The 13,880-nt window shown below is 32.0% G+C and overlaps 1 protein-coding gene across 1 annotated transcript; it reads left to right on the top strand.

Annotated features, from left to right (window-relative positions):
• The first annotated feature begins 8,121 nt into the window (after positions 1–8,121).
• On the top strand, positions 8,122–11,048 carry LOC108476416 (COBRA-like protein 7). Its single transcript, XM_017778634.2, has 2 exons — positions 8,122–8,910; positions 9,418–11,048. The coding sequence occupies exons 1-2, from the start codon at positions 8,367–8,369 to the stop codon at positions 10,839–10,841; spliced, it is 1,968 nt and encodes a 655-aa protein (XP_017634123.1). The 5' UTR covers positions 8,122–8,366; the 3' UTR covers positions 10,842–11,048.
• Positions 11,049–13,880: the final 2,832 nt, after the last annotated feature.

Here is a 13,880-nt window from a genome sequence, read left to right on the forward strand (position 1 = left end):
ATGATGATATGCATATGTGGATAGTTTAATTAGGCTTAATATTGATTATTAAGATTTAATTAAGATAGTTAAAATATTTACAAAAAAACCAAGGTATATATATTAAATTAAAGCTAAAATTAAGATGAGATTTTTTTTTCTTTTCTATTCATCTTCTCTACGGAAACAAAGTCAAAACTAGGGTTTTCATGCTTGAAATTTCAAAGCTTAAATTGGTAAATGAAACTAAGCTCATTTTTAGTGATTTTTATGTTTTTGAGCTCGTATTAGCTTAATCTAGCTAACCCGAGGACTAATTTGTGAAACTGTTAAATATTTTGAGTTGTGCCATTGTTGAGCTTGAGTCATTATGAAATTTTATGGAAGGTTATTGATTATGGTTGTTAGATAGAACTATTTTGTAAAATAATTTTTGATGATTTTAAGGTTTAAGGATTAAAATGTTAAAGTGATAAAATTATAAAGACTTGTTAAGACATAAATTTTAAAAGTGGACTGTATTGAAGTCATTGAATTTTCAGCTAAACTTAAGTTCAATAAAAAGGGTTAATTTGCATGATTTGAGGCTTAAGTACTAAATTGAACGAAAGTGAAAAGTTTAGGGAAATTTTTTAAAATGTCAATAAGGGTTTTAATTTGATAAAATGATTTATTTTCTCTTGTTGACTTAGTTAATTGAATGGAATTATTATTTTAGATCAAGAACCTTTTGACAATCGCGGAAAATAAAAGGTTTCGGAGTAGTCCATGTACTTGAACTGCTACTGCAGAATAGTTCTGTAAGTTCGTGTCATTATTTTTATATTGGATTTATTTTATTTCATGTATGTTATGAATATATTCAATGTTATACTTGACTTTTGAATGATTGGAGATTGCATGATAAATGAGTATAAATATCAACAATCAGGCCTTGAGCCGGTGATACAAACCTTAGCGATAGTTGAGATTCTGCATCTATTGCAGATTCTCTACAGCTTGTGTGAGTAGCATCATGAGTCGGTGATTAATTTTAGTAGGTACTATGTACCGGTGATGCAGATCGTAATGATGGCTTGAGATCTTGCACCTGTTGCTGATTCTCTACAGCTTGTGTGAGTAACATCGTGAGTCGGTCAATACTCTGAAATTGAACTCAAATGAGTGATACCCTCTAATTATCTAAGATTAGATCTTATTAATGCAATGGTTGAGAATGTAATGTAAATTAAAGCACTGTGTAATACTCATCTATTATGAGCTGTGTTTGACAATAACTTCATTTTTAAATTTATAATTTGGTTTGTTGTGTTAATTTGGTAAGATTTATTGTTAATTTAGCGAACTTACTAAGCTTCAAGTAGCTTATTCATGTCTTGTCTTTTGTTTTGTAGGATATGTTTTGTGATCAGGAGATCAGATCAACTAACAGAATCACACTATCCTGATGACTCTTTTGGTAGATTTTGTAAACATTTGACTTATATGACATGTAATAGGGCTAATGGTTATTATGCTATATTTCATGGCTATGTGTGATGTTTGGTACTTGATGATTAGGATTTATAGTATAGTTGTTAAACTTTAGGTAAATTTGAGTATGAGTCTATGAAATGGTAAGTGTCATATTAAGTTGGTATGTTGTGTTTGAAATGGGTTAGTTTGGTGTATGTTATGGCTTATAGATAATTGTTTTGATAATTAGTAACATGAGCATTAAAATGTGTTTGGTATATGATACTTGGCATGGTGTTAGGTAATTGAAAATGACATATTTTGGTTGTTTAAAGATCTGTTTATAGACTTGTGAACATGTATTATGAATTGATTTAGGTACCTATGTATTTGGGTGAGGAAATAGCATGAACTTGGTCATTTTTGGACACACACGTCCTACGACACGGGCTGTCACATGACCGTGTGTCACACACGGGTATGTACCCTGAGCGTGTTAGGTACAAGATTCATACGGGCTAGCACACGGGTTGATACACGGGCGTGTGAACCAAGTCAATGAGTCACACGGGCTAGCACACAGGTTGACACATAGACATGTGAATTAAGTCAGTGAGTTACACGGGTGAGCATACGGTTGGACACACGAGCGTAGAAAGGGCTTATATAATACTTTCTCCCTGCAATATATATATAACAACTAAGATCGAGTTAGATTCGTCAATTTTCAATCCAAACTCAAAAATTGACTCCATCAACTTGAAGTTACATCCAATGCAACATAAATTGATCATTCAACATCACCAATAAGAGTTGGGTTACATTTTCAATGAAAGACACATGTTCTGTAACACCCCCTACCCGTATCCATTGCCGGAATAGGTACGAGGCATTACTGGAGTTTACTGAACATTTTCAGATAATTCTGAGTCATTTATTATTCATATTTTGAAAATAAGAATAACGTCTCTTTATTGGGCCCTCGAAGCCCCAAACATACATTAAAAACCAACCGGAATTAAATCGAGATCATAAAAAAAAATTTCACAAAATCTTAAATTTTATTTTCATCTAAGTACTTACTATTTCAATGCTTCTTATAATTAAATATGTTACCATTCAATCAATAGCTTGACACTTGTCTAAGCGTCAAGCCACATCATTGTTAGTATACTTGCACATATTTCATATAAATTCAACATTGATGTACTTATTTTCTCGACATGTCACACTTGAGTTTAATAATTGTCTTTACTTACATAATTTCCTTGTATCAACATATCAAAGATAATCATATATGTACATGTCATGAAACATATCATTCTCTTACCGTTTCTTCATAAGTATATATCAATTATTTCATTATATCAATATTTCATGCTCCATTATTTCCATATATTTTATGTATATTTATTCCGTAAAGTTTATATCAAACTTAACATAAATTATATTCCATGTACTTATTCTTATTTCGTTTATCTATCTTCATAATTATTTCATACAACTATTTTGTACATATATTTCCATATGACCAGTTCTTGTAAACATTTCACACAACCATTTTATATAACCATTCGTCATCTGATGCATATTACCTGAATATCAATTGTTCAATAGATGTCATCGCGTCTCCCATCCACGGTCTTATTTATCTTTGACATGATGCCATAGTGTCTTTTAACTATGGTCTTACTCATTTTCTGTCATGTTGCCATGGTATCTTTCAACTATGGTCTTATTCATTTCATATCACGTTGCCATGGTATCTTTCAACCATGGTCTTATTCATTTCCCGTCATGTTGCCATGGTATCTTTCAACCATGGTCTTATTCATTTCATATCACGTTGCCATGGTATCTTTCAACCATGGTCTTACATATTTCATATCAGGTTGCCATGGTATCTTTCAACCATGGTCTTACTCATTTCATATCAAATTGCCATGGTATCTTTCAACCATGGTCTTACACATTTCATATCAGAGAGCACACTCTCGCGAACCTCATCCTTACAGTGGGATTACCAATCCAGGCTAAATCCCCTGTAATATAAACTCATAGAGTATTGTCGGGATTACCATCCAAAGCTAAATCCCTCGCAACGACAATTACTCTAATGAGCTTGGATCCAATTACCACCAAAGCTAAATTGGACCCTAATTCGGATTACCCGTCTGGCTAAATCCATTTTCCACATATTCTTCGGGAGGACTATATCAGGGTAGGATTACCCGTCCGGGCTAGATCCTTTTTACCGTCAATTCCTTCTCAGAGATCCATCGAAATTTCCTTTCATTCAACCGGGATTTCTTCCCCTTTTTATCAAATATATCAATGTTTCATAAATTTTCATACAATGAACTTTCAAATCATATTCACATCAATAACATACATTTCAAGCATTTAAGAATATAATTCAAGTTATACGAACTTACATAGCGAAATTGCAAAAATATCAAGATTCAGGGACATTTTGGTAATTTACCATTTTTCTAATTTTCACTCGATCTTAAATTGACAATTTAATTCAATTTATTAATTTAGATAATAAAACAATTCATTCCCTTCAATTTGGTCATTTTGACATTTTTATAAAATTGCCCCCTGAAGTTTTACTTTTATTCAATTTAGTCCTTAAGCCTAAAACATGCAAATTAGCCATGCTAGCTGAATATTCATATATATTTTCCTCCTCCTCCTCTCCATTCCACATCCTTAATGTATATAACACACTTGGAAGTAACATCATCTATAATTTTTATTATTTACTTTTATGAATATTCAAACTGTCTATCTGTGTCATAGTCACTAAATTATTTATATCTAGAGCTATAGAGCTCCAAATTAAGATCCGCTAATTTTCCCTGAAACTAGACTCATATATATTCTTTCCATAAAATTTTCAGAATTTTATTTTTAGCCAATAAGTACAGTTTATTCTTTAAAGTTACCCCTATTATGTTGTCTGACAGTTCTGACCCTTCTTCACTAAAAATTAATTATCTCCTTGTACAGAATTCAAATGACATTCATGTTTATTTATATTGAAAATAGACTCATTAAAGATTCTAAAAATATAAATTTAAGCCCCTAATTATTTCTATCCAATGTTTTATGATTTTCCAAAGTCAGAACAGGGGAACCCAAATTCATTCTAACCTTGTATCACAAAATTCATTATATCTCATGATTTACAAATCCATTACTTACACCGTTTATTCTATAAGAAACTAGACTAAACAATATTTAATCTCATATTTTATTCATCCTATAATTTGATTTCTAAAATTTTTGATGATTTTTCAAAGTTATATTACTGTTGCTGTCCAGAACTGTTTTAGTGCAAGATATTAATTACCATGTTATAACACCCTTATTTTCTTTTTCTACACCATTTCTCATCACTTTCTCTTATTTTCTCTTCACTAACATATCAAGAACATAAGACCTTATGTAAGAAAACTCTACTATAACATTATTTCCATGCTTTGTTAATAATACCAAACTTAAAAACATATTGAAATCTTGATGTACTTACCTTTTCTTATTGACTTCAATCTTTAACTTGATTTTTCTTTCTCCTCCAGCTTCTATTTCTTGAATCCAACTTGATATTCTTGCTCCCATCATCTCCTTGCTATCTTTGTCTCTTGATGGCTATGGAAATTCTTTCAATTTTTAGGTGAAAATAATAAATTTTTGGAGGAAGGACTAAATTGTAAGAAAAGGAAAACTTTCTTTCTTCTTCTTCTTCTCACGTTAGTTGCATGAGAAAGGTGATCATATCATCCTCCCCTTTCTTTCCTTACATATATATATATATATATATATATATATATATATATATTAAATAAAATAATAAAATAATAAAATATCATTTAAAAATCAATTTTAAAGTATTAGTAAACTAATATTTATTTATTTAATTTATCTAAAATATCTCCAACATCATCATTGTCTCTAGATTTCTCTCTCTTCCAATTGACCATTTTGCCCTTCGTGATCTTTTAAAATTCCATTCTTGAGTCATCATTTAATTTGGTAAAATTGCAATTTAGTCCCTCATAATTTTTCACCTATTCAATTTGGTCCTAATTCATCAATTTTCCTTGGTTTCTAGATCATTCCACCCTTAAAATATTTGCACTATTAGTCCTTCAACTTTTCATATTTACACTTTAATCCTTCAAATTTTGAGTATTTACTCTTGGGCCACAAAACTTTTCTCACTTTTACAATTTAATCCTTTCTTGAATCAATATGTCATAATATACTTCCCAATATTGAAATAACTCAAAATTTCCCTTTTTGTTACTTTATTTCCTTATTTTACTATATCACGGATAATATTTTACTATAAAAATTTTCGGGATATTACATGTTAAAACTTTAGAGATGGTATTGTTGTAAGGGACAACCACAAACCCAAATATAAACAATAAAACAAATATGGAGAATACAAGAAAAAATTGATCATTCAAAGTCAACAATCTAAACTTAAAACAAACCTAAAATCTAAATGACTTGAACAAATAGCTTCAAAAGATTATTAAAAAAATTGAATAAGTTCAACTCAAAACTAATCTAAAATTAAATGAAGTAAAAAATTTAAAAATTCAAATTGATCCCATCCAAATTTATTAAAATTTAATACTAACCAAGGTCTCGAATTAACAAATCTAAATTAAGCACATAAAATTAGAAGAAAAAAAAATCCAAACCCACCAAATCCCAATGCCCTTTTATTATTAGTATGAGAAGTGGGAACTTTCCTTTTTTTCTTCCCTTCTCTTTTCCCTGTTCTCATCCTTTCTTAATTTGCATTTTAAATCATCCTTATTAAATATTCGATTAAAAAAAAGCTTTTAAGTTTTATCCAAAATTTCATTCTTGTTGAGTGTTTCTGTGTGTCTTTTAGATCGCGAAGCTATGTATTTATATGATATTATGTTCATAGATGTGATGTCATAGGTAGGTTCCATGCATGTTGACACGTACTTTACTCTAGGTCTAACACGTGTTTATACGATAGGGGTTCACCTATGTGATGGCGTGCAAACCCACATCGTGTGATCTCATGTACGAACTCATAGTGTTACATGAGCTTGAAGTGCGAACCATGTAGAATCTGACCCGTACTCAATCAGGTTATAGGTCGGTAATAATGAGTATCATAACAACATGTCCCCCACCTAGTTCGAAGAAGAGTTATAAAGTGACTCTTCTTGGAACCTGGTTCTATGAGACGAGAAGTAATATATAAGGAGAAGCTTACTGAATACGCTTTATAACTTAATCTGCAACGTACACTTCGTTATGTGTCAATAGGGGGTATAGCTGTACGCAACTAATTATGTCTTTGTTCTCAGATATACGAATTGTTAAAGTGCAAAAAAAAAAAAAAAACCTTTTAAAAGGAGTTTACTTGAGCCTTAAAAATTACATTGTTTGAATTCGAGATTTTGGAAAAGAAACAATTGTTGAGAAGGACAGTTTCAGAGGTAATCTCCCTAATTTTTCCATCATTCTTTCGATTTTTTCTAGTTTTATTAGAACACCATGGCTAGGACTAGAGGAAGTGGTTGTGTTATTCAAAACATCCCCCTACGACGCTGTGAAGCGAGTACTCCTGTGGACGTTAAGGCCTACGTTTGCATTACGAAAGTGGAAGAAATGAATCACATTTTGGCTGCTTAGGGAATTCAAATGCCAAACTTCGCTTATGACTTATCAATCCCTGAAGGATTAAATCAGTTGAGTGACACCAACGGCGATAGTTTTTACTTCCATTGCACGTGATAGAGGCAGGTTTCCATTTACCATTCAACCCTTTTTTTATGCCACATTTTCGACGAGTACAAGATAACTGGGGCAGTTATTTGGTTTTTCATGGTGGGTTGCAATGGTATACTTCTTCGAATGCAGCCGATGCAAAGAAGTGCCACTGATCGTTGTTTTTCAGAATTTGTATCAGTTGAATGTCTGCAATCGAGAGGGTTCGATGGGTTTATTCTATTTCTCTCCTTGCGAAGATGTGGAATCCATCATTACCAACTGGTCTTCGAATCTTCGTCTAAATCACTGCAAGTACATAAGGGTTAAGTACAAGCTTAATAGTGGCTTTGACTTTCCAACCGAGTGGTCAATTCTTGGTAAGAGTATATGTTTGAAGAAGCAATGAATTATAACAGAAGTAGGTTGGGGACAATATTATAGACTTCACAAAGGTAGTGTACTAGATTTGGAGGAAGTGCTAATTGTGATGAATGTGTTTAAGCACTGCTTCTTAAATCCAAGACCCAAGGGATAGAGGTAAGCTGATGCTGATGGTGGTGCGGACACCGTAGGACTATTACCTGCACAATTCGCTTGGCCACATAGAGCTATTAATGAGTTAGGGTTTATACTCTTGAGGAGAGGAGAAGAGAATAACTTAAAAAATTATTTTTATAGTTTTTTTTTGTAAATTAAAGTCTTGTCCATGGCCTTCAAAAGTAGAAAGTAGTGCGAACAGTGTAGAACTCGACTTAGACTCAGACCCAATCAAATTATAGATCAATAATAATAACTATCATCATTATTATTAATACATTCAATCAAATAAATCACAAATCAAGATAATTATGCTTTACATTTGAAATTAAAATTTTCGAAATTTGAATTCAGCTTGAAATAATGAATGTTGTTCTTTGAATTGAGGAAAAAAAATAAGATTCAATATGAAAAATCGATCTGAAAACCGAACAAAGCGTTGTCGTGTCTACTTTTTAAATAATTTTTTAAAAAAAGCTCGTGCTTTCAAAAAATTCCAGCCTTTGCTAAGCTGTCTTGTTCGAACACCAATCCAACGCGTTTCTTTTTCCACAACAAAAAACACTTTCCATTTGCTTTCGTTGTTTTGATCTTTCCCTTTCCGAATCTCATATCTTTCGATGGCTCTGAACCAGAGCTACGATCTGTTCTTCATCTTCAACCTCTCACTCCTTTTCGCTCTCTTACCCTTCTCTTTCTCTCAAACCGTCGCCGATGCCCCATCACCCGCCGCCGATACTTGCAATGGGATCTTCTTATCTTACGCTTACACCTCCGGAACCAAGTTAAAACCAACGGATCCCAAGCACCAGCCGTACAGATTCGAGTCAGTCTTAACGGTGCTGAATAACGGCGACGAGAAGCTTAAATCGTGGAGGGTTTTCGTGGGGTTTAAAAACGACGAGTATTTAGTTTCAGCGTCGAATGCGGTTTTGGCTGATGGGACGAGCTTGCCTGCCAATGTTGGGAACGGTACCGTTTTTGCTGGGTACCCCATGACTGATCTGAAAACAGCGATTGAGACTGCCGGAGATTTGAATCAGATTCAAGTTCAAGTTAAGCTTCTTGGGACTCAGTTTGGAGTGGCGGCTCCTAGTGTTCCCTTGCCTGAAACTTTTCATCTTGCTAATGATGGCTTCCTTTGTCCTAAGCCTTCTTTGCAAGGTAAAAAAACACTTGGGTAAAGTTTATATGTATATGCTTGATTTTTCCATGTTGTTTGAATGAGATATAATATTTGAGTAGATTAGTGGACAGTGGAAATTTTTTATTCCTGTATGGTTTTTTAGTGGATTTGGTCAAATTTCTATGTCTGGGTTAGATCAAAAGATGATCATATAATAGAGAGTGGGAAATGTTTCATTTCAAGCTGTTTTGAAAGATCAAAATTATGATTTGGTTGAAGTAAATCATTTGTTCATAATCTCTGCTACTAGGAGTTTTCTGTTGCTGTAATGAAATTCTTCTGTTGTTAAAGATTTTATTACAGGGTTTGTCTCCTTATGCTGTTTTTTTTTAGTTATCATTTTCTTCCTTGGTTGGATAGGGATGGACACTCTTTGATCTTGATTCTAGTTCACCTCTATGGCTTCGATCTGAATTCAATTATAATCGTGATGTTGAGGAATGCTTTAGATTGTATGAATATGATTTCCATTTGCTGTTTTCCAGGTAAAAGTGAGATGCAAGTTTGTTGCACCAAAGACCCGAAATTCAAGACGAATGTTACGGTAGAGGATGAGTTCCTACCTCGGCAAAGTGGTGATCTTACAATTATGTATGATGTGACGAGAACGTACGACTCGAACTATTGGGCACAGGTTACTATCTCAAACCATAACCCCCTTGGGCGACTTGATAATTGGAAATTGAGTTTTGATTGGATGAGGGATGAATTTATATATACGATGAAAGGGGCTTATCCGTATGTCGTTGATTCATCAGACTGCATATTCGGTCCGCAAGGACAACATTATAGGGATCTAGACTTTGGCAATGTGTTGAACTGTGAGAGGAGGCCGACGATTATTGACCTGCCTCTGACGAAGGCAAACGATACAACCATGGGGATGATCCCAAAATGTTGCCGGAATGGTACTATCTTGCCACCAACAATGGACCCTAGCAAGTCAAGTTCAGTATTCCAAATGCAGGTCTTTAAAATGCCACCGGATCTCAACCGCTCTGAGCTCTCTCCTCCTCAGAATTGGAAGATCAATGGCACGTTGAACCCTAATTACAAATGTGGTCCCCCAGTCCGTGTAAGCCCTAGTCAGTTCCCAGACCCAAGTGGCTTGCCGTCGAATACGACCGTAGTTGCTAGCTGGCAGGTGGTTTGCAATATTACACGGCCCAAGAATGCAAGCCCAAAGTGCTGCGTATCCTTTTCTGCATACTTCAATGAATCAGTTGTCCCATGCCCGACTTGTGCCTGTGGGTGCCCTCGCAACTCAGCCAACACTTGTAGAGCAAATGCTACAGCTGTTCTTGTTCCACCTGAGGCACTTCTTGTTCCGTTTGAGAACCGAACTGCTATAACCAGAGCTTGGGCTGATCTTAAACACTTCACGGTGCCAAATCCAATGCCGTGTGGTGACAGTTGTGGGGTCAGCATAAACTGGCATCTTTATTCAGACTTCTCTCGAGGATGGAGTGCTAGGATCACAATATTCAACTGGGATGAAACCGCCTTCCCTGATTGGTTTGCTGCTGTACAGTTGAATAAGGCTACCCCCGGGTTTCAAAAGATGTACTCCTTCAACGGAACAGCCTTGGAGTTGAATGGTGTTAACAACACTATATTCATGCAAGGTCTGCCCGGATTAAACTATATCGTTGCAGAAACCGATGCAGCTAACCCTCAGAAAGATCCTAGGGTGCCCGGAAAACAACAGACAGTTATCTCATTCACCAAGAAAACTACCCCTTCCATTAACATTGCTGCAGGTGATGGATTCCCCTCTAAAGTGTTCTTCAATGGCGAGGAGTGTGCACTCCCTTCAATGCTGCCAACAAACAGCGGTAATCGAAAGGGCTCAATGACTGTAATCTTGATCTTGCTAGCAGTTCTTGTGTTCATGCTGGTTCAACAATAGCTAGAAAGTAGTGTGCCATTACTTGTGGTTGTGTTGGGTCTTTTCAGCAGGTTCTTCTCTTTTGTTCATGTTGCATGAATAGCTTGGATGACATATGAATTTTACAATATAGGGCAATGGGGGAAACCCCCCCACTGGTTTTTTTTTTTTGTTTTTTGGGTATTCTGTAATTATTTATTTATTGATCCAAATGAATTTTTTTTTTCAGTGTTTCTTCTCTAATTAATATTATTGGAAAATTAAAAAAACATAAAATAAAATTTGATTTTGTAACAGAAAATTACAATGATAACCCAAGATATATTGCCTGATAAGCTAAGATCAATTTAAAAGCCTTTAATAGTGTTTCTTTTTAATGAAACATGATTTGAATATATGTTTATATGCTAGATTGTTTTTTTTTGTAAAATTTTTTATTGTATGTATTGTTAATGTATTAAAATTATATAAATACATAATTAGGTTGATTTGAGAAGAAAATTTTAAAGTGTTTTATCTCTCGAGATGAGTGTTTATGCTCGGATTTTGTCTTTTGCTTGCATTGAGAATCACACCAAGTTCGCGAAGGGGTGCCTCCACTCACAATGTAGATTCACATTTTGTTTTTTGTGAAATTTGAACTTATGTTTTATAACCTTCATAACTAGGTGAAAGTGAGAGATACAGTTTGAAAATAAAATTAAACATAAACATCTCGAATATACTGTTAAGGAGATTCGTTGGCCCTCAAAAGATTCAAAAGCTTCTTCACGAGAGGTCAAAATCTCATCAATAATAACATTTTAAATATAATTATCATAAAAATAATATATATTTTGTACGTAAAAATGACTAAATAGATTAAAAAATATAAAATTAATTATATGTTTTTATAGTAAAAATAATAAAATTTAAAACCAAAGCAAATTAATTCTAAATTAAGGTTATAATTATATTATATAATTTTACTCATTATTTATTATTTTTAATCCAATTGATTGATTAAATAAATTTGAACAAAATTGATGGCATATCATCTTATTATCTTTGTTTTGTTGTGTTGTGTGGCACACAAAGAGAGTCCAAAATAAAGAAGGTTGAGGAAACGCGTTTCAAGGGATAGTCCAAATAAAAATACCGTGTTACGTACTCAGGTGCTCGGACAGACGCAATCACTGCCACCACAAGCTACTCCTACTTTTCTTTAATGTCAATACAATGGATGTCAAAAATAAAGATTATAAAATAATAAAACTTTTTAATAAGGATAGATGATGGAGCCAATTAGATTTTTCAATTTTCAATTTCATCCGTTTATTGAGTTTAATTAAATAAATTATTAAAACTCATGAAATTTTAAAAATAAAGAGAATTCATTTAATTTATTTTTTTAATTTAGTTCAATTGATTTAATTGTTGGCTCAATCGATTAATTAGTCAATTAATTCAATCTTTTATTTCAATTGATACCTAATCAATTTTTATCCAACCGATCTGATTAAAATTTGGAAATAGTGAAAAAAATGTAAACATTTGCTACAAATTATAATAATAAAATTAAATATTTAAACTAGTTTAAATCCAATTGAAACTAACCCATTTTTTTTACCTGATTTAACATTTTTTTTGGGTTCAATCTTCCTCTATTTTAGGGTTTCAATTCAAGTGATTGAATAATTTGAGTTTAATCAATTAATCTAGTCGGACTATGATAATAATGCTTTTCTTTTAGCTTTCCCAATTTTTCTTACTTTTTCTTTTGTTTTATATAGGAGTATGAAGAGTTTGTTTATATATAAATTCGACACCTCAAACAACACAAAAATTTTATTAGTACACCGATGTTAACAATGTCGGTATTTTTTATTCAATACTTTTCCTATTCCTAATGGTCCAAAGTACTTGAATTTAAAGTATTATATATTTGTAGCTGATTGTGTCTTAATTTAATTAGTATGAATATTGTTATTAATGTAAGAGGATATAAATTTAAATATGTTAAATGTATTATTCTCCTATTTATGAGTTGAGTTAGAGAGGCATTATAGATAATTCTAAATATTGTGTAAAAAAGAAGAAGATATAATCAAAATTTATAATGAGATTATTAAAAATATACTATCTAAGCAATACTCTTAATGAACCTTTTTAATTATTTATGTTAATTTGGTTCATTTTAATATTATTAAATTTTAAAATTTAAAATAAAATTAACAAAATATTTTATTTTACATAAAAAATTAAAGTTGAATACTTTTTTATATGTTAATTTTTCTGTTTCTTATTGTTATTTATTTCAAAATTTAAAATAAAAGTGAACATGGTATTTTTTTATTTAGGAAAAATTTTAAATTATACATTAACTTTGACTCAATGTACAATTTGATTTATGAACTTTAATTTAGTACAATTATTTATATAAAACTTTGATTGTAGTTCAAATATATACACAAAATTTTACTTTTGATTCTTTACACACGCTTAAAGAAGTAAATATATCAAATTATTTACATATTGGATAAATATAATTATTTGTATATGCGATATAAATATATAAAAGTTACATCAATAATCGTGTCAATAATTTATGAGGACTTAATCAAAATAAACTTTTATACATAAAGTTGTACATTAGACTAAAATTTATATATACCTTTGAAATTTGCCCTTTTATTTTATATATAAAAATAAAGTTGAAATTTTTTATGTTAATTTTTCCTTTTATATTTTTATGTTAATTTTGTTCTTATTGTTACTTGTTTCAAAATGTCAAATAAAATTAACATAATATTTTTATTTTATATAAGAATAAAGAATTTTATGTCAATTTTTCTATACAATACTGGGGATATGGATGGGGCATGGACCCATGCTAAACATATGTCTAACAAGAATTTTAACCACTACTACATACAAGTTAAGACTTATGTTAATTTAAGTTGGTTGAGTCTTAACTCGATTGGTATTGACATTGTTGCCAATATAGAAGGACGTGGGTTCAAGAGTGCTGAAACGCATTATTTTCCTATTTATGAGTTAGGGAGGGAATATGAGTAGTTC

This window comes from Gossypium arboreum, chromosome 3 (assembly GCF_025698485.1).
Source record: "Gossypium arboreum isolate Shixiya-1 chromosome 3, ASM2569848v2, whole genome shotgun sequence".
In the NCBI taxonomy this organism is placed as follows: domain Eukaryota; kingdom Viridiplantae; phylum Streptophyta; class Magnoliopsida; order Malvales; family Malvaceae; genus Gossypium; species Gossypium arboreum.

What these genes read in the sequence shown, in the direction of transcription:
- LOC108476416 (XM_017778634.2), top strand. Translation starts at nt 8,367, where the DNA reads ATGGCTCTGAACCAGAGCTACGATCTGTTCTTCATCTTCAACCTCTCA. An exon ending in TCCTAAGCCTTCTTTGCAAG is followed by an intron (nt 8,911 to 9,417) that starts GTAAAAAAACAC and finishes GCTGTTTTCCAG; the next exon opens with GTAAAAGTGAGATGCAAGTT.